Here is a 26,051-nt window from a genome sequence, read left to right on the forward strand (position 1 = left end):
TCATCAGTGTCAACCACTTGCGGACACATGGGGGTCAATTTACTAAGATGGGAGAAAAATGGGATGTTGCCTATTGCAACAATGAGATTTGACTTATTATTTATTTACCACCTTCTAAAAGATAATAGAATCTGATTTGTTGCTATGGGAAACAACCCATTTTCAATATAACTCCCAACTATCCAAAACCAATTGGATAGTTGCTAACATACTCTGATGCTGATTTATCGAAAATAAGTCAAGGGAGAATCAATAAATGCATATTTTCTGGTAGAAAATAGGAATATTAATGTTGTCGTTGTGGACTCCATTAACCCAACCAAGCAAAACATCTACACCTCATTCACTCACATCCGAGGTGCCAAATGGGATCCTGCATCTTCCCAACATTTGGGACAAGTAGAGTAACTGCCAGACCAATGGAACAATAAAATCTCCAGTACACCCTATGCCAAATGTGCAACTGCACCCGTCTGTACCTGGTACACTGCACATATGGCACTACCAAACTGGTGCCTATCCTGTAGGTTTAGCTGCTCAGATTGACATACTGTATCTCAGAGAATCCACTGTGAAACCAGCAAGAGTTATGTGTCAACAGATGGTCTCATCAGCATTTACCCCCAAGCTGTAAATTTGGAGCCTATGCCAAACCTCTCCATAACTTCAGACGAAAATGAATTGCCCTGAACCAAAATCCTTGTCCACAACAATATCTGCATATACATATTATCGCTTTTTACAGTGCAAGGAAAAAGGAGTATAGTACTTCACGGCTGTACCAGGGGCATTCACCCATTACAGTCATTTCCTACCACACACACACACTCACTCACTGGAGTGTGGGGAGAAACTGAAGCAATAGGGGAAACGCATGCTAACAGGGAGACCATGCAAACTCTGGTTATTAACTACAGTATAGGCTGTCTTTCTTCTAACAGGTTTGTGGACACAGGTTCCAGCACTGGATGAACTTGCTTAGTATTATGGAAAACACAAGTACAGTAATCTACAAAAGAGAAGTTCCTATGACATGGGCATACTGTAGGGGGTTATTATGGTTGATTGGCAAGGCTGCAAATTCACAGCCTTGCAAGTCCACCAAACCCCACCTTGCAAATGGTTGGCTGCTTCCATCCATTCACAAGCGTGATTCGTACGCAGGTCATGAGAATGGATGTTACACAGTAACAGTGGCGTAGCTACAGCACCGCAGCCCCCGCTGTCACGGGGAGGCGCTGGGTAAGTGCGGGCGCCGGGGGGCTGCGGTGCTATTATAATGCCCCATCCCCCGCAGCTTTACCTATGTTCGCTGCGGTGGTCCCGGCTCCCCTTGCTTCATTCTGATGCTATTTCGACAGGCTATCATAAAATGTCCGCCCCCATATAGCAACCTGTTCTATGAAACTGTCTGCTGTATGGGGGCGGCCATTTTGTGATGTCCGTGTTTAGCATCAGAATGAAGCCAGGAGGGGAGCCGGGACCAGCGCAGCGCAGCGCAGACAGGTAAATATGCAGGGGATGGGGGGGCATGGGCGGCCGGGGTGGTGGAGGGGGGGGGGGCGTGATTTATTATCGGCGGGGGGGCGCCCAAATTATAGTTACGCCGCTGCACAGTAACATCCATTCGCAGGCTGAGGAGATTCACCCTCATCTTTTGATGGACATCGAAATATGTGGAAGGTGCATGGATATGTAAGGTTACACTGAGCATATGCGTGCATGCTGGGAAGGAAATGGGCAGACAGCTGACATCCGGTGATGTCAGCTGCCCGCCTCCTGCATCCGCGTCATGGCCTCATTAGCATGAGGAATGCCCATAAAATGCTGGGCGTTCCCATATACTAATAGGGCCGCCGCCCCACACCCCTCTCTGCCCCCCGCCCGCTGTCCTGAGTGCGTGCACCGATCAAACAGTCCGTTTGTCCATGAGTGCACGCACCCTGCGTATGCATATGTGCAGTAAAACAACATCAGTCCCCGTGCGAACGCAGCCCTTCTGCGAACGGACCTGAATAAGGTCCACACTGTAGAAGCAGTATTCACACAAAAGAGGTGAAAGCACAAAAATATGCTTTGTCTATGAGCCTAGTGATGATGCACTTAATGTCGGGGATGCAGCACTCTCTGGGCCTAATTCAGTACCGCTCACTAAGCAGCGGTCGTCTGGTTCTTAGCAGGCAGCTTAACCCTTTGAGTGCCAAGTGAATTTGACAAAATAGGTGTGAAAATTGCCCAAGCAAATATTTTTATTCATCATAATGACCTGTAATGTTTCCTTATATAGGAAATATAAGCTTTTTTTAACACAACTTTTTGGATTTTATATAAAAAATGTGAGGGACGCTGGCATTTTTAGCAGATATTTTGTGCATCTCTCACAGACATGTGGGCACTCAAAGGGTAAGAAGGGGGTGTAAGCGAACACATGGTCGCCAACCATCTCCCCCCTTCAGAAATAAACGTCAGCCTGAACTAAGCACTGGCCCATAGAACACTGGGTGTCCCCCAGCCCCATTTCTACCCCAGTCTCTCTCCTCCCGCAACAGCCCGGCCAGTGTGAAACTCGTCAAAGCCATTCGGAGCCAGGGTTTGCACATGCGCAGAAACGCAGCTGGGGCCGAATTCGGATCACTACGAGAGATCTTGAATCGGCCCCTCTTTGCCAAAGAGTAGTTGCTGGAGCAGTGTTAAACCTTGAGTATTACTGTACCCCATGTTAGACGGCCAATTGGTGGCGGGGGACTTGCAGTGGAAATGATATATTTCCCACATTTGTCATAAAATCATGACAAATATGGAACACGATGAGAAGGATCTGACAGAATTGTACCCGATATGTGGGTAGCTCTGAGAACCTCTGGCCAGGCCTCTGTCAGGCACAGTGGCTGATGGGGAAAGACGCTTCTCTAATCTCTAACTGATTAATCCTGAGCTCAGCCATGGAGAAAGCGCCTCTCTGTGGACTTTCCATCATTCGTGTTAATCATGTGGCATCACAAGAACTGTCATATGACGATGTGATAGATGACTTTGCTGCACGAGTCAAGGCCAGAAGGCTGGAGAACGAGGCTACATTTAGTTAGCACTATGTATTGCACTTAAGAAGCACACTAGTGTTCTTGTATTCAATTTGGGTTGTATTTTACACAACCCCCTTATTGATAAGGTATAGCTTCTTTTAATTTACATTATATTTACAGTATATATATTTTTTATTTTTTTTTAAACAATTTTTATTTGATAATTGTGGTTATACAAATAAGACATTGTTACAATGAGTTCCCCAGTACAACATGTTCTGGGGTACATCTTCAAGTCCAGCTCAAAGAAAGGAATAAAGATTTGTTTCCCACACGTCTCCACTTTTCCATTTTCGTTTTTAACAATATGCAGGCAACCATTTAAAATTATATATATGTATCTTATGCCTTTTTATCAATTTAAGACCAGTAGCATCACATACATTTTAATTGTACATCCAAACAACCCCCCCCCCCCCCATCTCCTCCCCTCCCCCCCTTTTTCAGCAAGAATCCTGATCTATCATCCTAAGTTATTGATCTTAATAAATACCAGGTGGTTCCCTCGAATCATTTGAAAACATGGGCCTTTGTCCCTTCGTCCAAGGAGTCAATGTACACTCCCCATTTCCTATAAAACCTCTTGATTCCATTTTCAACATCCGGCAACGTTGCTCTTCTATTAAAATAAAGCATCTTCAAGAACGGCGGGGAAGAGGAGGTCCATGATCTTAGTATGACTTTCTTAGCCACAGTCTCTACAATTGTTAGAAATGGAATCAATTCCCTCTTTCTGCCCTTTAAATCCCAAGTAGAAAAATTGGCTAACAACATGGCCATCAGGTTTTTAGTTAAATGTAGTTTACTTATTCCATTTATGAAACCCATTATTTTATCCCCGAATTTTCGCACTTTTCCACATTCCCACATACTATGGTAAAATGTTTACTGAGTACTTTTACATTTCAAACATAGTCCCAGTTCCCCAGGCACAACATAGTATATATTTTTATTTATTTATTTGCTTAGTTTCTGTGTCTTTATTCTGTACAGAACAAAATTAACTTAAAAATTAAAATTACATTTCTGTACTAAAAAAATAAGTATCAAAGAAATAAATCTGCAGAATGCGGCAGTTTCTGTGCAAGCGCATCAAAGCAATGCTTAGTGGGGGTTTGGCTACAAATTAAGGGGCACCAGATAAACTCATTTAAGGCATAAACTGGTCCCAGCCGGCATTGACCAACTACATTAATAATAGAATCTTTATGTTTTATTAGTTCTACATACATCACCCCAATTACTACACACTAATACCAACTACACAATACCCATTCTACATACAATCTAACCTCTTTTGATCCTCCTATCCTGCCTCCGTTCCCCTCCGTTCCTACTTATCCTATTGTATTTCGTTCGTCCACCCACCTATTTTTAGTATGTTAACTCTTATGAGCAGGGCCCTCCTTCCTCACGTACTCACCCTACCTCATTACCTCACCTGTGCTCCTGTCCTGTTCTTCCCTTCCTCTACTTCATCTTCAGTCTCCTTGACAATTTTGACACCTACTTCTGAACTGATGCTGATTTTAGTTCTACCAGCTATACCCCTATTCATACTGTATTTTTCAACACACCCTGTACGTTACCTTGTAATTTGTTTTTTTGTTTGCTATGTACGGCGCTGCGGACACTTTGCGGCGCCTTATAAATAAACGTACTACTACTACTACTACAATAACACCATTACCAGCACATACAACTATTGTAATAGTATCTATATGCTATAGATAACAAAGAAAAGAGAAAAAAGCAGCTCTGACTAATAATAACAGTTAAAACCAATAAAAACCAATTGGAGATTGGACAGATTTTACATTCAAATAAACACATCTTATTAATGCAATGAGTGACCGTTTAGGGCAGGGGTGGGGAACCTCAGGCCGGTCTGAGTGGCACTCTCACCCGTCCGGCCGCTTTACTGGTAGTCAAGTACAGGGGAATTCTCGCAAGAGGTCGGTAGTTCTCGCAAGATTCCTCGTAATCAACAGCAGCTGGAGACTGTCAGTCCTAGTCAGCAGCAGCCGCTGGTGCGTGGGATGGCTGCAGCAGGACGATTTGTAAGAGAAGTTTTTACCTATGGCCCCCGAAGGATTTTTCCCCATACAAACGGCCCTTGGCCGAGAGTCACCATCCAGAAGTAGGGGCGTACACCCGATAGCTGCAGTCAAAGATGGTGGTTCAGGGATCCTTAAAATGCAAATGGCAAGGTCCAAAGCTTGTGCAGATGGTGTGGTCCAAAAGGTATTTTGAGGCTGGTCCAGATCAGTCCATGAAATGTAAGGGGGGGGAAACTGACGCGTTTCACCGTCTCATCGGCTTTATTAAAGACCTTTGATAAAGCCGCTGAGACGGTGAAACGCGTCAGTTTTTTGGCCACTTACACTTCAGGGACTGATCCGGACCAGCCTCAAAATACCTTTTGGACCAAACCATCTGCACAAGCATTGGACCTTGCCATTTGCATTTTAAGGATCCCTGACTCACCATCTTTGACTGCAGCTATCGGGTGTACTCCCCTACTTCTGGATGGTGACTCTCGGCCCAATACATTCAGGTCTTGAGTCCCTGGGAGGAAAAAGGCACACCACAGTCTTCACCTAACAGGTGGAGGGTAATATTTATTCCTTGCATTTGCACTTTATATGGTCCCGATTCGAGGCATAATAGGAACCATCTGCCCCACCTGCAGTGCACATGGTTTTGTCCATCTAAGAAGGATTTTGTCAGAAAAAATGAACTAGAATAAGGCCCATTATTCCTTACTTACTCTTTGAGTTCATCAATCATTTTTTGTTTCTCCTCAATTTCATCCCGTAGACGAGATAGCTGCTTCTGGTGGGCTTCTCTGTGACTTTCCATCTGCTGTTCCAGCGTTTGCTGTCACATTCAATGAAAAAAAACAATGCGAGTAAGATGAGTGTGATTGCTACCTCATGGCCAACTCATCAGTTGGATCATACTGTGGAGTAGTACTGTGTGCTGCACTATGGAACCTTTGTGGGGCCGTATAAATACAAGTAATAATAATGATTGGGTATGGATCATTAGGTCACCAGCAAGTAGGTCGACAAGCATTAGGTTGACACCACTAGGTCGACATGCAGAAAGGTCGACATGACTAAATGTCGACTTGTCTTAGGTCGACATGGGTAAGGTCGACAATGAAAAAGTCAACTTTTTTTTCACCCGAATGACGACAGTCAACATAAACACTAAAACGTACCACCGCGTCCGCTCGCCATGCTTCTGGCACACTTTATTATTTTATTCTCCCACCACGTCCTAGTGGATGGTAGGGCAAGAAATACCACCTGTCGGCACATGTCGTGTCTACATGGACACCGAAACGTACCACCAAATCCCCTAGCATGGCTCACTGCGCTCGTCATGGTACGCTCGGCACACTATTTTGTTCTCCCAACAGGCCCTAGTGGATTCCTGCATGTCAACCTAAAGTCATGTCAACCTACCTGCATGTCGTCCTAGTGGTGTCGACCTAATGCTTGTCATGCTACTTGGTTGTGATCCAAAGATTATACACCTAAAGATTCCCTAAAGATTAAACACCTATCCTAATTCAATATTATGGGGTTTATTTACTAAGATGGGTGTTCTTTTAAAGAGGGCTGTAGCCAAAAGCAACCAATTACATTCTACTTATTATTTATTTAGCACCTTCCTAAAGATAATAGAATCTGATTGGTTTCTATGGGCAACATCCCATCTTCAATAGAACTCCCATCTGAGTAAATAAACCCCCAATATCTCATAGGTTCCTGTCAGGTAACACACAGAACTCAGACCTGATCAAGCAATAAAGGAACCACGCTGAACAAACAATAAGGGCTGACTTTAATGGGCCTCAGATCTAAAGATGCATCCAGATCCCCTGTTGCCTCCTCTTAGATACCGCTTCTGTTGCGGACTGAACCATCATATTTACAACTACCAGCTATGAAGGAAACATTCTGTATTTAGGAGGCAGGGGTGTAAAACACAACCGCCAGGTGCGATAGTAACATTTCAAGAAAGTGGGCATGGGGTGATGGCATCGGAAAGGCCCTTTTATATGCTCAACAAAGCTGCCATATTGGAACATTGTTTAGGCCATAGTTCCTCTGCAGAGCAGAGACCGTTCCTCTGGAGAGCAGAGACAGCAGTACCATCCCCAACACATATTCCGATGAGCAGTGGCCTACAGCAAGGGAGTACATGCATCATGGGCACCCCTCCTGGCAGCTGCATGGGATACTCTACAGTAAGTTACACCCATTTAGAGATATAGCTGCTAAAAAATGTTCTACAGAATTCTATGACAGTCTGGATTGCTAGTAGCACAAGGTGCTAGTGGAGTTACCTTCATCTCCTCTGCATCCTGGAGTCGGGTCAGGTGTTCCTTCTCCTTATCCTGAAAGGAGACTTCATGCATTTTTTCTGTGAATGAATTAACACCAACAATTACACTATGTCCTCTACATCTCTTCCCACAATACTTAGCAGCAGTTATCCTCCTCCTATATTTTGAAAACCAATTATAAAAGATAGATATCAGCGATAATAATGATCAAATCCACTAGAATTTTCCATCTGTCCCAGTCTAGGGCTTTCCAAAATACACTTAAGAATCGGGCTGGAAGTGGTCATCGCTGCCATCATAGACGCATCCGAAAAATCGCTGAAAAGACAATCAACCATTTGCTCTAAAATCCTTAGAAATTGTATAAAACCAATGTGCTTTTCTCCCCTACATTGCCAAATGTTTGTCCTTTACCAGACAGATTGGGCAGATAAATCTTTAGATGTGTACCCAGCTTTACACAAATAATAATATGAGGTATTATTACTTATAGAAAACAAGTGATACATTTCACAAAACTCTTCAATGCCCACCAAATAGAATAACGTAATATCTTACATATATTCATGTCACTTGTGTACTATTTATATCCATTACCATTTCTGGTATTTTATTGAAGTATACCGGAAGATCCCAGATCACAGGTCCAGGCGGGTGAAATTGGCAGAGTACAGTGCAAATGTGCAATTGTATCAATGCCCCTTCCCCCTCCATGCACGTACACACACACACACCTAACAGCTGAGGTCCAGGAGAGCAGGCAACTATAGGTGGTATCCAATTAGCACTCAGAGTTATCCAGTAAGCCCTGAAACTGACACTTATCAGGGAGTTTGTTTCACCTGCTTCAGGCACGCGAAACCAATCCGCTTTAAGCCTGTTGTGAAAACACACGTCTGCAACTTTTTTGTGGATCCTAGGTGTTTTTGCATGAAAAATGTTTGGACAGAAAAAAAGGGGACTAATTGAACATCCTTATAACAAAATATGCTCTAAATAAATAATAATAAATAATTGGATACCTCCTAAATCTTGATACATCATGCAGACCTGTGCATCTTGAGCACATATGATTTTACTTCAAACTTATCAGCCGCGTTATTAATCAGCAATTATTTGTTGGGAAGATTACCTTGTGCATGGAGCTTAGCCAGTTCCTCGTTCAGAGAGTCCTGGGTCTCCTCCAGCTGTCTGCGCCTCTGCTCAATGTTCTGCATGTAATCTGTCAGGGATCTGATCTTTGCTTCATGCTGCCAACAAAAATAAATGAATGAAAGACATTTTATAGAAGCAATATATTTATGGTGGAAACATTGTAATTATGACTTTATTTACTTAAAATAGGACCAGCTTTGAAAGAAGGCACTGGTGTGATACCAGCGGAGGAGACTGCAGGGTAATCTAGAATTTGTAAGGCTAGTAATGTATTGTTTGCCCATAAATCCTCCACCTGAGACTTCTCTTATTTCTACAGAAATGGTAGTAAATTGGGACACCAATGTTCTCTGTCATACAAGATACACAAATGTGCAGCTGTGTGCAATGGAAGGAGGAGATGGAAAGGGCTTTTAGGGATGCAGCACATTTCATATTTCATAGGTGGCACCATTAAAAATATAGGTATTTGAAGCAAGAATATTTCATTGATGCAACCCATCACAAGGGGCTATTGTACCTCAATAAAGGTCCTCAGATTTCATTTCAATAACAAAACATATGCTTACTGTACATGAAAACTGAGTTACAGGATTAAAAAAAAAAACATTATTGCACACAACTATCCTTTGTTTTATTTCAGTCTATGGGCTGCAGTACCGTTGACAGCCAGTGGGAGTGCAATAGTTATACATTGTGTACAAAGCTAAAAAGCCACCAATACTGTAATCATTATATTAAATATTACATTCCGAGCAACCTAGAACCACAGCTACAAAATAATGTTATCTTTCCCATTCAAGGTAATTACAACTGAATACTAAATAACCACAGGTAGAATGGTGAAACTGTAGGTCTATAAATACTGAAAAATGGAAATAAATAAAATAAATAAAATGGTGTGTGGATCGTATTGTCAACCCGACTTAGGTCGACAGTCATTAGGTTGACACCATTGGGTCGACAGGCAGCAAGGTCGACAGGGGTCTAGGTCGACATGGGTGAAGGTCAACCTGTGTCTAGGTCGACATGGGACAAGGTCGACATGGGGTTAAGTCGACAAATGCGTTAGGTCGACAGGTCGCGAGGTCGACATGAGTTTTTTCACAGTTTTTTACCTGAATGTTGACACAGTCGACATGGACACAGTTGGAAGTCAACCGCAGCCCCTCGCATCGCTCGCTTCACTATTGTATTCTCCCACCACGCCCTAGTGGATGGTAGGGCATGAAATACCGCCTGTCGGCACAAAAAACAGTGAAAAAACCCATGTCGACCTCGCAACCTGTCGACCTTACCCATGTCAATCTAACGCATTTGTCAACCTAAATCCATGTCGACCTAGAACCCTGTCGACCCAACGGTCGACAATACGACCGTATCCCATAAAATGTTGTTCACCATCAGAAACACATTGAGGTTAATGCAAATGCCTGTGAGATGCAGGTATCTCCAAGATTTCAATGATTTCAAATACAGATTTAAAGCAACACTATTTTAAAAGGAAAAACAAGAAAAAAAATGTTGTTTGTTTTTTAATATTGCAGCTTTGATGGATGGTATAAATCCCACAAGTCTTGCATCTACCAAGCTTTTACCACATTGATATGAAGGGGGCATTCAATACCAGGTCCCGATTGTTGGTACGTCCCGACAGTCAGGACCCTGGCCTGTTTTCGGTCCACTCGCCTGTTCAACGGCAGGCAGAATTCAATGTCCCACCTGCCAATCGGCGAAAACGGCCGCGAATTGTCGTGTTATGGCTGTGATCTCAACAATCCATGGCCGTTTTCAGCAAACAAGCCATACATCTACATATTTATTGTCTGATCTATTGGAACAAAAAACCTGGTAATGGATGACAGTTAACCATTTGCTTTTAAATGCTGGAAAACTGACACATGTAATTCAGATATCACCAGGTTTTTGTTCAAACCAGCCAGATCTGACAATAAATCTGTAGCTCTATGGCCAGCTTAATGCGTCCAAAAAAACATCCCTAGCGTAAGGAAATACCTATGCAAAGCTAAATTTGTCCAAAATCAAATAGAATATAAATGGGTGTATCTTACTCCGTGCAAGTAGTTGTCAATGTTCATATTACATACAGGTGCCTAGGAATGATGCACTAACCCATAATGATCCTGAAATGTGACTCCACCAATTCCTACCTGTGAGCTTAGCAACTGACATGCTGCAAGCTCCTTCTCGCTGGCGTTTATCTTGCGGTTCGATTCGATCTGCGCTGCCTCCAGTTGCTTGCTTCGGTTCAACAATGACTTGATCTCTGATTTCATCTTGCTGATGTATAGACGAGCCATAGTGAACTCTTCCTCAATAACGCCATTTACATCAGCCAACTGCAGACACAAAAGATATTGTCATGATCTAACTGCTATGAAGCGGGAGTAAGCGTACTCAGAGGCTGTAGGAGACAGACAGTGGATTATATTTCATCCCAGGGTATTAAATATATATGTACAGTTGTGTCACGATAATTACCTGCGCAGTTACACCCAGGAATACACAGCCCCAGGTGAAGGAGCTCAGCTGCTTTTTAGTGTCCATAGGATGTAGGAGAATAGCAAGAGTCCATCTGTATAGGGGGCTGTGTGTGTACAGCAGCTGCCCAATAGTTATGGATCAGGACAATATGCTGTGCCTGGAGGTGGTGCTGGCACCAGGGGTGGGATCCCCACAGCTCTGGGTGGCATGCTGTGCCTCCACTGTCTTTTATTTGTGAGCCCAGGAGAAATCATCTGGAAACCAATGTTTCTTTCTTTTTTATTTTTCAAGGTGCCAGGACATGGAGCATTGCTCCGCCCCCTGACACCCGGAAGTTCCAGCCCCAAGTTCTGATAGGCCCACGGACCATTCAGTCAAAATTAATGGATGGCCATCGATAGCTAAAACTATTGATGGTTATCCATGTAGGATATATGGTTATCCATCAAATAGTTTAATACTATCGATGGCTGGTTGAAGAATCACCATCGATGGCAACCATCGATGGCAAGTGCATCAAATGATTTCTCTACCAGTGGGCACAAGCAAGGGGAAACGGCGGGAAACCAATTCTTGTTGGCACTCGGTAAGCTGCGAGATATACCAAGGTGGATCAATAAGTACCTGTGTTAAGAATAAAGAAGTAAAATTTTCACAACATTTTTTCTTTATTTTCAACATATTTCATGGCAATACACGTTTTCAGGTTAGGGAACAGAAAGAAGTCGCAGGGAGCCAAGTTGGGCGAGTACGGTGGATGCAGCAACAATTCATAGCGCAATTCATGTAATTTGGCGGCAACAATTCTGTATGAGGGAGCTGGTGCATTGTCGTGATGGAAAAAAACTAACCTATGAGATGCTGAAATTTGGTATGGGGCTGTTTGAAAAATGGTAGTACATGATAGTCATACCAACTTTCCTCAGCAACGCCACCTGTCTTCAAACACAGGGACTTATTGATCCATCCTCGTAGGTCCCAGACACACCACAACCAACATTTATGTATTCTTTGTTTGTTTGTGGTGCTAGCTTGACTGTATGATTAATATGGGCAACATCACGTTTTAAGCACTCCCCATGCTAGAAAATGTCTACCATTAGAAACAAACAAAACGACACGTTACCGTTTTCACATCATTTGTGCCAATGATACCACCAATTTCGCCCAGGTCCTTCAGCAACAAGTTCAGTATCTCAGTGGTTCTCTTCTTCTGGTGGCTGCTAAGTTCCTTTAACTGATGTAGTTCGCGTTGTGTGGCGGTTAGAATCGTCTGTAGAATAAATGAGACGCGTTACTCCAGTTATAGCAGTAATGCAGATAATAAGCTGATTTACTGGTTGGCATCTTAGTGCTATTACACTGCATATTAGGAAATGGCTAGTTTCCATTGTGTTTCTCAGTATTAGAAGGTGTCTGTATCAGGTTAGCTATTTCACAAGTTTTTTACATCTCTTTCATAATAAATAAATTGTGTCAAACAGTACTTTTAGAAGTTACTTGAGGATTTCTGCACAGCTGGAAGAACATCTGAAAGATGCCAGATAAGCCAGATCTATTTCACTCTTTGGTACAAGGCTGTGTGATTTAAAGCACTCTCTGGTTCCGGGCATACAGTGGATATCAGTAGATATTGCACTATTGGGGCATGTTTTCCTTTTTCTTTATTTTATTTTTACATGGTGGCTGCATTAGCACTTATATAAGGTATTAGCTGAGGTAGCGCAAATAGCATTACTTCAAATTTATCCTTCTTTTGTTTTTAAGTGTAACTGTTCACCCTGCCCATGGTTTGCCCGGCATACACTTCTCTATGGTAAACTCCTGGATCTGAGCACAGATTTTTTTTCTTAAACCCCATGTCCTAAACCCCCTTTATGTTATGCAACTCTGCCGTATCTTGCATCCCTGACCCACTTTGTAGTGGCCGGACCCTTGTTTGAGGTGAACCTAATCTGTGAACCTAATCTGAACCCAATATTTAATAAATGCATTTAAACTGGTTATTCACAAATCAAATCAGTTACAATCAGTAACCAATACTAATGAGCTCTGAAAAGAGAGGCCATATTCCATGCGGCCAGCAAGGGAGTTAAACAGCGGGGATCGCCGAAAACAAGTGATCCTCGCCGTTTGCCCCCCATACCGGCCGCTCACCCTACATTCTGGGGTAATCCTTGCTGTCAGAGTACAGCGAAGATTCCCCCAAACAGCAAAGCCGCGAGTCACGCTGTTTTAATGGCCGTTCATGCCGTTTCTCCGTCGCTGCTAAATTCTAGCAACATCGAAACGGCTTGTGCAAAGGGGTCTGTTGAATACTGACCTTGCAAGCTGTGACAGCGAGCAGACAGCACTGCTCGCTGTCACAGCTTGCAAAAAAACATTGAATACACCCCTAAGAATCTTGCTCTATTATTCAATGACCTGGCTAATAACAAGGTTTGAAACAATGTGACCATTGCATCACTAAAGTGACATGTAATTAATTGTCCTCTTACCGCTTTCTGCGCTAGTTCATCAGTCAGCTGCTCATTGGCTTTGGTCTTGTCCTCTACTTCCTGAGACTTCTGGTCATAGTTTACAGCCAATTCCTCTAGGGCCTGCAGAACCTCCTTCACCTCATCCTTGGCTGCGTCGTTCTCCAGCTGAAGCCGAGTCAGCTCCTCCTGGATTTTCTCATAATCTCTGCGAGTTGATGCTAGGAGCTATAGGTGTCAAACAGTATGAAACATGAGTGACATGATGGCAGAAAGTCTGTATGCATTCCCACACCCTGGACCAACTCACACACTTCTGTTGCAAATGTATCAAGCTGTTACATAAACACTGATTATCTTAAAAGAACAAATACATAAAAACCAGCGGTACTCTTTACCTAGCACGGCGCCCATCGCGATCATTGAATGCACTAAAAAATCGGGTGCGACGCGACCGACGCGATTTCCCATAGGGAACAATGTTAAATGTCTCAATTGACCCGATTTTCCTGTTTAATGCCTTAATTGACCCGATTTTTCCTTAGGAAACAATGTTAAATGGCCCACAGAGGCCAAATAGGCACCCTGAAGTGTAAAATGGCCCCCACAATTGTTAACGCCACCCCACGATAAACGTGAACCCGAAGCGTGGCGAGCGCAGCGAGCCCGCGAGGGGCGGCGGTACGCGTCCTACGACCTTTTCATACCCCCACTATCCACGTCGGCGTGGAGTTGAGAATAGAATAGTGTGGCGAGCGCAGCGAGCCACCCAGCCCGAAGCGTGGCGAGCGGACGCGGATACCTGTGAAGCCCGCGAAGGGACGCGTTTACCTGTGAAGGTATCCGCGTCCCCTTGCGGGGCTCGCTGCGCTCGCCACGCTTCGGGCTCGGTGGCTCGCTGCGCTCGCCACACTATTCTATTCTCAACTCCACGCCGACATGGATAGTGGGGGTATGAAAAGGTCGTAGGACGCGTACCGCCGCCACTCGCCACGCTTCGGGTTCACGTTGATCGTGGGGTGGTGTTAACAATTGTGGGGGCCATTTCACACTTCAGGGTGGCTATTTGGCCTCTGTGGGCCATTTAACATTGGTTCCTATGGAAAAATCGGGTCAATTGAGGCATTGAACATGAAAATCGGGTCAATTGAGACATTTAACATTGTTCCCTATGGGAAATCGCGGGCATCGCGTCGGTCGCGTCACACCCGATTTTTAGTGCATTCAATGCCCGCGATGCCCGCCATTTTTTTACCTGCGATGCCCACGATCAAAATCAAATCAAAGTACCAAACCAGCATACAGGTGAAAAGAAAATAAATATAAAATCACACATAGCTAGGTACTTTCATCTTAAAAATATAAGTAAGAAAATAAGAAATATCAATTTCATGTTTTCAATGTTTTTGTAGTATATATATTACAGGTTCAGTATGCCTTATCCAAAATGCTTGGGACCACGAGCATTTTGGATAAGGGATTTTTTCGGATTTTTGGAATATACATATATATATATATAATTTTTTTTTCATACTTTCCTGGTCCCCTGGTGGTCTCCCGATGTCCACGGCGGCCTCCGGCATCCTCTTCACCGGCATCTCCAGTCCAAGGGGTGCATTGCACAGGCGCATTTGCTTAAAGCACCCCTGGGACCGGAGATGCTGCTGAAGAGGCCGCTGTGGACAACAGGGGATAAGGTATGTATGAAAGAAAATGGGTTGGGGGGCGGGGGGGGACAGAAAAAACCCTAAACGAAATATTCTGCAAAACCACGGTTTTCTGAATATTTCGGTTTTTGGAATACACGGGTAAGGGAGACCCGACCTGTATATATATTTTGTAAACCAATTTGTTAATTTATCATGAAATCAAAAACTTTACAACAGTTGGGATGAGAGCAGTGTTTCATAAATACAGGGACTGTCCTGCGCATACAACCACATTTACCTCTTCTTGATCGAGCATTTGCTGTTTCAGCTTTTCAGCAAACTGGCTTTGTTGATTGATTTCATCATCCTATTAATACAAAAAGGAGAGTTCTATAAATGGCAGAATATTAGTCAGCTATCACATTGTGAGCAGCGCTTAGATCAGAGGATTTGTTGGCCATCTGCTATAACTGGCATGACCATAGTATTATAGGGTGAGCAACCATTTACTATTTTAATATATAAAAAACCCTAGAAACTATTTAACACACAATGCATTAGAATGTGATAGCTGAAAACGTATAACAATACAGAATGGATGTACAAAACATATTATGTTCTCAACATGCACGATCATTGCAGGATTGAGTAAACAAAAGAATAAACTGTAAAAAGTTACTTAAAATCAATTAATTCTGTGTCTTATATACATCTCAGGGTTGCGTGGCTGTGTGCACATAGCAATAAAATACAGTACCCAAATATTGGCAATTTTGCTGCAAATGGAAACCACCCACAATTATTGCCACCTATGAATGTGAAAGTATATATATATATATATATATATATGGTGTTACAGTGTGCACTGTGATATAGCACAAGAGAATGGTTGCGGTATGAATTCCATTTTATGGGACTGATATATAAGAATGTCAACGTGGTCTTTTTGTGTACAGTGCACATATCAGAATGTTCCTCATGGCTAAATTCGGCATACTGACACTGATGAAATATAGACATGCTTACAGGGGGAAATTTATTAAGATGGAAGTTCTATTTCACATGAGATGTTGCTATGGGAAATCAATCAGATTTCCTGAGTTTATTATTTTCTAGAGGGTTAACAAATAGGAAGTAGATTCTGATTGGTTGCCCATAGCATTTTAGTAAATTTCTCCCATCGTGTGAAATATGGGTTGGTGTGGTAAGTATATCCTTAACCCTAACTCCTAGACCTAACCCCTTGCCCCCTAGTATTCTGACAGTGTAAACATTCAGAATTTCGACATTATGACTGCATACAGTGGCGTATCTAAGGCTCCGCAGCCCCAGCGATGGCGGGGGGGGCAGGCGCCCCGGGGGCGCAGATTCACGCTCTAACAGAGCCAGCAGCAAGAGAGCTGCAGCAGCCACTTCTCCGCCTCTGGCTGTGTGAGGACACAGTGACAGGGTCACTGAGCGTCCTCACACAGACAGCCAGAGAGCGCTCCCCTTCCACCCTGCCCGCTGCCCACCCACCTTACACGCTGCGCTGGCGTTGCTATCTATTCCGGGCTCCCTGTGGCTTTCCTTTACTGGCTGGGTGAGTGGCTGACTGCTATACACAGGCAGTCAGTGCGGGCTGGGCAAGGGACGGCCGGGAGGAATGATGAGTGCTCTCCTGGCTGCTCTGAACGTCTGACACCTGCCCCGCAGCCCCAACATGTCCTCAGATGTAGAGGTTCAGGGCTGGAGCAGTTGAGGCAGTGTCAGTGTGTCACAGGCAGCTTCCTGAGTTACACAGCTGCTGGGTCGTGATTATGGAGCCAGCCCCTCCCCCGGGACCTGCCACCAATGAGCGGAGCTCATATACAAATTCTTCCCTTCCTGTCCCCTGACCTCCCTTCTGCAGCACTGACTCGTCTCCTCCCAGCCAGCATCAGCCCAGCCTCCGAGTCCTGCAAGGCTCTTCACTTTTAGAGTACAGGTAATTGCTTTAGTAGGGGCAAATATGTATACTGTATATGTGGAATGTCAGTGTGGCAATCATTTGTGTATTTATTTGCTGTGTGTGTGTGTGTGTGTGTGTGTGTGTGTGTGTGTGTGTGTGTGTGTGTGTGTGTGTGTGTGTGTACAGTACAGTACATGGGGGCTGTTTTTTCCCTTTATTTTATTTGTTTAAATATACTAAGTGTGAGGATCTCTGAAGATTTCTGATATATATCATCTCTATATCTATATATATCAGATATATTTATTTATATAAATATAGTCCCAAAAGAATAAGCTCATCCAAAGTATTCATGCAATCCAGCACATACGGATGCACCCACGCGACCTGGGCACACATGGTGGTACATTTACTAAGATGGGCGTGCTATAGATGATGTCCATTGCAACCAAACAGGTTCTACTATCTATTTATTTATTTAGCACATTCTACAAGATAAAAGCTAGAATCTGATTGGTTGCTATGGGCAACATTCTATCTTCAATATAACTCACGTCTTCGTAAAATTACCCCATTGTTTGTTGTGCTGCGTGTGAATCTTAATATACTGGGCGGTGTATAAACCTAACCTCCGAAGCCCCAAAGCCTGATCATAACCCCTGCCTTGCATGTCCCCAAATCTCCCTCCACAGCCTAACCCTAAATCACTAGTACCTAAACCCAATCCCCCCTTTCTTGTGCTTTTTTGCATATTATTTGGGTTCTAGCAAGCAATAAGGCAATGCAGGAATGGCCACTTTCATACCTTCATGCTTTACTAGGAGAAGAGTTGATGTCACCATTGCACTCATAAAAGACAAAAGTCAGCTTAATTTAAATAGGATGAGCTTTCTCTTTCACGTGACATCTTGCTGTGCTGAGATACTGCATTCATGTATGTCGCATTTATGGCCTAGAGGACTATGTGGCCTACTCAGACCAGTGAGAGGCACTACTGGGGGCATTGTATGAAGTGCATTGTGTAAAGGACGCTACTGTAGGTGTCATATGTATAAGCAGGAGTACTGGGCCATTACGGTGTGTGGCATGTTGTGTAAAGGGCATTATGGTGTGTGGCATCTTGTACTAAGCATTGCTACTCTCCCTTTTTGGAATGGGCACTCTATAGGTTCTTTATTTTCTTTATTAATTATTTGTGGGGTTTTTTTAAGTTTATGAGGGGAGATTTCTACAGGTCGCGCTGGGAACTGAATTACCAAGAGTCAGTCCTGTTTGTTTTACCAAAAATAAAGGGGGGGGGGGGGCAGAATTTATTTTGGCAGGGGGGAGCAAAATTTCTAGTTACGTCACTGACTTTACTCCATTTTATTTCAGAGGTGCATGTGACACTGCAATTTTTGTGTAGTAGTTTGCCAGATGTTTAGAATTACTACTTTGTGCTGTAGGAGGATCCTGCTCCTTCCCCATAAAACCAGCCTTCTATGCTAAATTCAGCCTCTATCGAAAATATTGCCCTGTTTATAGATTGTGACATAGGAAACAAAGAATAAACACAAAGGTCGCTCTCACCCTACTTAATAATATAAAAATCATTAAAGAGAAACAAATGGGGATGAGAAATTGACTGCCATTACAGCGGTCTGTGTGGGATTAATTGATCCACTAATTGGTCATGTGACTTTAAAATTGAATATTGTAATTGTGAAGACTTGTAGTCTTTGCAAGAAAAAAAAGCCAAGGCACTAGACAGATGGCAGCTTTGGGAATAAAACAGCTATACTGGCGCACAGTTAGAGAGAACACTTTAATATTCAGTTGCTGCAGTAAAAATAAATCTTTGAAATGTTCCACCAACTGCAAAGTTCTAAATTACAACCTCAGAATTATATACAAAGTAACCGTTTGTTGGCACATCCAGCAGGGCGCAAGGTCCCTTAATAAGAAAGCTGTACCAGCACATATCTAATTAGCAGTTCTACCAACTATAATTATATGTGATAACTACAGAAACACGGAAAGCAGGAGAACAGCTTTCTGTGCCTTCACCAAACAGATTTGCAGTGAACAATAATTAATAAAAGTGTGGTAAAAACACAATTATATTTTAACTGCAGCTATAATTATCTGTAATAATGGCTTGCTATTACGTAAGTCTCTAAAATCAAAGCCCCAAATCTGTAGTTCCTTCAAGTTCTGCAATCAACAAAGGACATTGATGGCCCCAACAAAAATGTATACAATATGGCGTTATCTGACAGCATCCAAACTGGTCATCTATACCTGTTGAACGTAAACCAGGAAATACCTGACCATCCTGAGTTGGTCCAAAGACCCTGAAGATGTAGGACCAGAGTGACAGTTCCCTAGCCTGCCAGACTGCCATCCTTTATGTGATCAGACCTAGTGAAGGCAAAAAGGCAGAATACATAGGGCCTGATTCAGGTAGATTCGCTCCCCGGCATATTCGTACCTTGGAACGATAGTGCGGCCCACATGGATGTGTGAGCGAACACATCCACACTGCTGCGGGCATTTGCTCGGCACCAAGGGGGCGTATTGTCCTTCGCCTGGCGGGCGGCGTTTAAGTGCTCAGTAAGCAGCGCTGTGGGCATGGACAGCAGCTCACAGGGCATTCGGCATGCCTCCAAAGGGATGGAAATGGGAGCATGCCAAATGAGAGGGAGACAATTAGTCCCTAGGTGAGATCATTCACTCATTCGACTTCCAATATCAGCTCTAATACTTAAATTTGTCTATTCTAATCTCTCTCCCTCTCTCCTCACTCGTATTTCCAAATGTCTTTCCGCTCATCTTGGATGTCTCAGAGCTTTGTTAAACTTAACATGTCTAAGACTGGGCTGATCCTTTTCCCAGACTCCCACATAACCTCACCTCCCACAATTTGACTATCTATTGATGGAACTACTATCTCCTCTAGCCCCTTCTCTAGCCTCCCTCTCCTTTAAACCACCCATTCAATACCTCTTACAGTCCTGTCGTTCCACCTCAAAAAAATTTCCAGGATCAGACCCTTTCTTGCCCAGGATGCTACAAAGACCCTCATCAACTCACTAGTCATCTCCAGATTGGACTACTGTATAGCTCCTGCTTTCTGGCCTCCCTGAAAAACATGTCTCTACTCCGATCTATCCTCTATGCTGCTGCCTGGCTCATCTTCCTCTCCAAACATACTATGTCCACTTCCCCTCTCTTACAAGCCATACACAGCCTGCCCTTTCCCTTCAAAATTTAATTCCAGCTCCTCACACTCACTTACAAAGCCATCACCCGTTCCTCCCAAGCCAACATATCTGACCTTATCCACCCTCACAAATGATTGTCACCTTTCCTGCCTACTGGTTACTTCTTCCCATTCCTGACACCAAGATTTTGCCCATTGTGCTCCTTATCTCTGAAATTCTCTACTCCTCCCTATCAGACTCTCTACCTCCCTTCAAACCTTTAACAGAGCTTTCAAGACCCACTTCTTCATTAAACCCAGCCATCTCTCATCCTAACCGTCTGTTAATGCTCACATCTACCAATTCTGTGTCACACATATATATATATATATATATATATATATCTATATCTATCTGCCACCCTCAGTGTCCTGTTCCCTAATGCAACTATATTTATTTACCATGTACTTGTCCTAAATTGAATTGTACTGTAATTTGTTATTTTCGCTCATTTATGCATTGTTATGCACTGCGAAACCTTTGTGGCACCATATAAATAAATAATTACACCACTGCTGTGCCCAAGGCACGCCATCTGAAAAGGGGGCATGGCCTAATTGAAAGGCAGACATGGCCTTCAGGGACCCCATTTCCATCTCTCTGGCATATCCAGCTTACCTGGAGATGCTGGCTGCTGCCGGGGACATACCACACTGCAGCACCAGACTCCAGTCATGGCAGAAGAGCCGGAACTTCATTGTATCTCCCCCAGCTAGTGATGACACTGCCTCCGTGTACTTACTTTAGGAGTAGTATAAAAAAAATGGGAGGAATACCAACGGAGACCAGAGTTTGGTTTGTCCTTTTACGGTAATTCAATTTCAAACGTTCGTCTGATCAGTAGTTACTAAAATGACCGTAGTAATAATAATGTATTATTTCTCTACTGGATGTGTTACTAAATGAAATACCACAATCATCCAGAACAAACATAACACTAAGTAGAAGTTTGATCCAACCTTATCATCGAGCTGTCGGTACAAACACACAATATCTTCATCGTATTTCTTCTTTTCCTCAGATGAGATGCTGGCCACTGCCAGGGGCAGATTATCAATCACCGGTGTGTTATCACATGGCTCCAGGGTCTTTTGATCCTTTGCACTGATTTGCTCATCTAGCGGCACAGCTTCACCTATGATATAAAATGCATTCCCGATTAACATATATGTAGCACGGACACGTACAGTGATATCACAAAGATACCATGTCCTAATACCAAAGCAGAGTGAATCAGCATTCTATCAAGCTGTGATCATGGTCATCTCTCTAAAAGAATACCTATGCCCGGTCACCCCTGGCACATAACCCTGCGCTTTATCTAGATCCCACTTCCCGTAGAGCTTACGGCGCCCAAAGCTGGTGAGAAAGATGGAGCCTTATTAACGCGTAGCCTATAAAGGGAACTAGAAAATGCCCATAGAAACCTTTTGGACAGGTATTTTTTCCACTATTGTCCTTACACAATAAAATATATGAAGTACATGTGTGGTCTGCACTGCACTGGCATAATATCTCCATGAATAATTAACAGGCCCCCAACTGTCATTAAAAAACACAGCTTTTGATGTGACAGTACTTTGGGGGTTATTCTGATTGATTCTGCAGCTTCGCAGTCTTGCGAGTCCACCAAACCCCCCCTTGCAAATGGTTGGCTGCTGCCACCCATTCACAAGGGCGACTCACTCGCAGGGGCTTGCGAATGGATGTTACACAGCAGGGCAGGGGGAACCTCCAACATCTTTCAATGGTCACCGACCATCGCAGAAATGCGCATGCGCACTAACAAATCATATGTCCCTGTGCGAACACAGGCTAGCTGCGAACGGACATGAATAAGGTCCTTTATTTCTTTACAAGGCTTAGAACATCCCTCCTTAGTTGATACACTTTCAGGGCCTGATTCCAAGGTGCATTGAGCACCTACTGTGAATAGATCAGGCACTGTTTGCATACTCCTTATACCTATGAAGACACACACCCTCCCCGTAGCATACCGCCGCATCACACCCCAGCGGAGCGCCGCCGCCGCCGCCACCCCCCCCCCCTTCCCCCTGTCTGAGGTGCTCTGGTGCCTGACCGTAATCACCCAAAAAACGTGGTGTCTCAATGCAAAAATCCAGTTATCAGCATTTATATAAGGCTCACCCGTCTATGACACTTGCATATCTAATGCTGGGTACACACCAAAACACTTTGGCCTCAATTCCCTCAATTTCGATACAATCTCAACCGATTGTATGTAAATTGGGAATGTTTGCCATGTTTTAGTTCCAATTCTGCTCCGAAACACGTCCCCGCTGGTCGTTTGGACGTTTTGCAGATCCTACCTGCTGCGGTCAGGATTTGAAAACAATCCCTTCAACTGTGTACAGATCTTGATCAGATCGTATGCAGATCGTGTGCTCCAACAGATCGAGTGAGCATCGTATGGGCGTCTCACGATCTGCTCACGATCATGATCGTTCTGGTGTATACCCTACACAACACACAGCAGACAACAATGCAGGAAATCTGTCAGTTGCTAAAAGTTATGTAACCATAGTCCTGAAGTACAAACGCGATGTTGTGCCATCCCCTGCCCCTTTGTTTAGTGCATGATCGCTCCTACAAGCACAGACAAGTTAGCTCTGTGTGATAAAATGATTTAAAAGAAACTGAAGTGTTTACAGTTAGATATTTTGTTACATGCCGACTTAAAAGCCAAGAAAGCTTGACATTGAATGCACTGTAAATTCTGAGTAACATGCAAAATGAATGCAAATGAGAGGCAGCCAATAGCTGCCTGAGGTTCATTAAGATGTTGCAGGCACAGTCACAGACTGCTCAGGCAACTGTGTCAGGGAAATTGAATTTTGTTAATTAAGGAACTCCTGCACTATGTGCTAAAGCCGCAATTGAACCTGTAATCACATTTGTAAATTATATAAGCCAAGAGGGCCTGCTAGTGTCGCCATGGTAACGTCACAGCACTAATCACATATCCAGTCACTGCTGAGCAGCCAGCAAGACCCCGGGGACCTAAAGGTCTAAAAGCAGGAAAACAACACAGCACGCTGAGCTATTAATGGTTTAAAGGGAGCCCGACATGAAGATGTTATTTAGTCATATGAAAGATCTATATCACACAACAATAGTTATTGCTATAATCCCTTCCCCTGGATAATTACTTTATAGACTAATTATTTATAAAATTCTAGTTATCTTCTTGTCTATAGTATAATATTTTGTACACCGAGTAAATAAGAGATAGTTACATTTTTACTATAATTTTCAGCATTATTGTTAATGATTTGATTTTGGGTGCAGTCTGTATTATCCTGCCTACCCTACCCCTCCATCTGTTCCCATCCGTTTCTACTTATCCTATTGTTTTTCGTTCGTCCACCCACCTCCTTTTAGTCTGTTAACTCTTACGAGTAGGGCCCTCCTTCCTCACATACTCACCCTACCTCTTTACCTCACCAGTGCTCCTGCCCTGTTCTTCCCTTCCTCTACTTCATCTTCAGTCTCCTTGACAATTTCGACACCTACTTCAGAACTGATGCAGATTTTAGTTCTACCAGCTATACCCCTATTTATGCTGTATTTTATCAACGCACCCTGTACGTTACCTTGTCATTTGTTTTTTGTTTGCTATGTACGGCGCTGCGGACACTTTGTGGCGCCTTATAAATAAACAAACTACTACTATTACAAAAAAAGCATCAGCAGTTGACAAAATATAAGATGACAGAATTATGAATAATGGCAACAAGGTGTAACAGTTCAGAAACCCACAGCAAATAGCAATAAAATATTTGTTTTGAAACCCTACTAAGTGTTTTCAATGGAGATATATTCTGTGAGCAATTTAACCCTTTGAGTGCCAAGGGAATTTGTCAAAATAGGTGTGAAAACCTTTTTCTTAAACCCTTTGAGCACCAACGTCACTGTGAGTGATCCTCAAAATATCCGCTAAAGAATGCCAGTGGCACTCACAGCGACTGTTCTTTTTTTGGGTGCAATATTTAACTAAACTTCAATCAATTGACTTGGCTGTAGTTGTATTTATTTATACTAAGAGAACAGTCGCTGAGAGCGGCGCTGGCATTCTTTAGCGTTGGAATTTCAAAGGGTTAAGGCAGATACTTGGAAGTTAGGTCATTCACTGTTGTCTCTTGGTGGAGGATGTTGTGCCATGAATAAGGTCCACTGAGGGACTGAAACGCTGGCGTCACTTGCTGCAGAGGCCAGAGGAACTAGGGGCCAGATGCACTAAGTTTCAAAAGTGATAAAATGGAGAGTGATAAACAGCCAGCCAATCAGCTACTGCCTGACATTTTTCTAACACAGCTTGTGACATGTCAGGCAGGAACTGATTGGCTGGCTGTTTATCACTCTCCATTTGATCGCCTTTGAAGCTTAGTGCATCTGACCCTAGGTGAGATTAGGGATAGGCAGGGCATCTTAGATTCATAATTTTGGTGCTGGACTTTGCACTGCTGAGCCCTGACCCGTGGACTAAAAAAAACAACTTCTTAACAAAGAGCTCTAAACATTATTCAATGCAGGGTTTCACTGTATTGTATTACAGTGGGCCATGCACATGTGACATACTGATTTTATACTTTTAGTATCATACATTTTTGTTCAGTACTTTAAAAAGCAGCTATAAAAACTGCTGTTTTAAGTATCTTGAAGACTGGTGAGTGCTCTACTCCTTCTTGTATTATACATGCACACGTGTGTGTAATATATATATATATATATATATATATATATATATATATATATATATATATATATATATTAGGCTCTGACAGAGCTGCGGCCGGCACTCACAGAGACTCGATAACAATCATTAGAAGCGACACCATGGTGTGGTCAATGTTTCTGAGGTTTTTATTACCTCTTTCGTCACGACATCAAACCTCAGAATCATAATGATAATGATTGTTACCCAGTCTCTGTGGGTGCCGGCCCCAGCTCTGTCAGAGCCTACTACTGTGTATTTCTGTTGGTTGGCAAGGTCACCAGGAGCAGCTGTGTTACAGCATCCGAGTGCCGGATTATCAAGTCTCAAGTCTCTCTCTCTCGTGACAGAATGTCAACAACAGAATTTCGAAAGCCCATTTTTTTATAATAAAAGTTTAGGGTTAAGGTTAGACTACGGTTTAAGCTATGGCAGGATAAAGATATCTCACATTGGCACTGCAAATCACGTTCCAACTGTTAACATTTGACATGTCAAAATCCTGATCATCACTTTTCAATTGCATCTGGAAAAATCTAAATCTCACTAATTAGGGCCAATTTGAGTGTTTCTTCCAGTCCTTAGCCATCTAATACAAATACAATAAATTAGTGTATCCAAAGCTTTAATGACCGGAGAAATGGGATGTGTAGTAACAAATAAGCAAAACAAAACATCATCCCAAAAATGTTAAATTGGCTGAACACTACCACCACATGTACGAAAAATGTGCCTCTCTGCCCAGGGATATCTTAACACATAGGCACACCGAGAAGCTGCCCCACAATTCTAGGAGCAAGGGCAGGTGTTGGTTACACAATCAAAGCAGCTAGGCAGCACTCTCTACCTGCCTCCCAGTATGCAGGCAGACAGTGAGCTGAGTGGTGGATAGCTAGGGTTATCCACCAATCATGA

The 26,051-nt window shown here is 43.2% G+C and overlaps 1 protein-coding gene across 1 annotated transcript in view; it reads right to left on the minus strand.

The window, feature by feature from the left end:
* The window catches only part of KIF5C (kinesin family member 5C), a 75,512-nt gene that overhangs the window by 12,740 nt on the left and 36,721 nt on the right, over positions 1 to 26,051 (minus strand). The window contains exons 12-19 of the mRNA XM_083153841.1: positions 21,361 to 21,536; positions 15,528 to 15,596; positions 13,602 to 13,808; positions 12,230 to 12,376; positions 10,770 to 10,958; positions 8,576 to 8,693; positions 7,444 to 7,520; positions 5,854 to 5,963 (exon numbers count right to left, since the gene is read on the minus strand). Coding sequence (XP_083009967.1) covers positions 5,854 to 5,963; positions 7,444 to 7,520; positions 8,576 to 8,693; positions 10,770 to 10,958; positions 12,230 to 12,376; positions 13,602 to 13,808; positions 15,528 to 15,596; positions 21,361 to 21,536 — 1,093 coding nt within the window. The remainder of the gene's footprint in view (positions 1 to 5,853; positions 5,964 to 7,443; positions 7,521 to 8,575; positions 8,694 to 10,769; positions 10,959 to 12,229; positions 12,377 to 13,601; positions 13,809 to 15,527; positions 15,597 to 21,360; positions 21,537 to 26,051) is intronic.

Source organism: Crinia signifera, chromosome 7 (assembly GCF_055691185.1).
Source record: "Crinia signifera chromosome 7, ASM5569118v1, whole genome shotgun sequence".
NCBI lineage: Eukaryota > Metazoa > Chordata > Amphibia > Anura > Myobatrachidae > Crinia > Crinia signifera.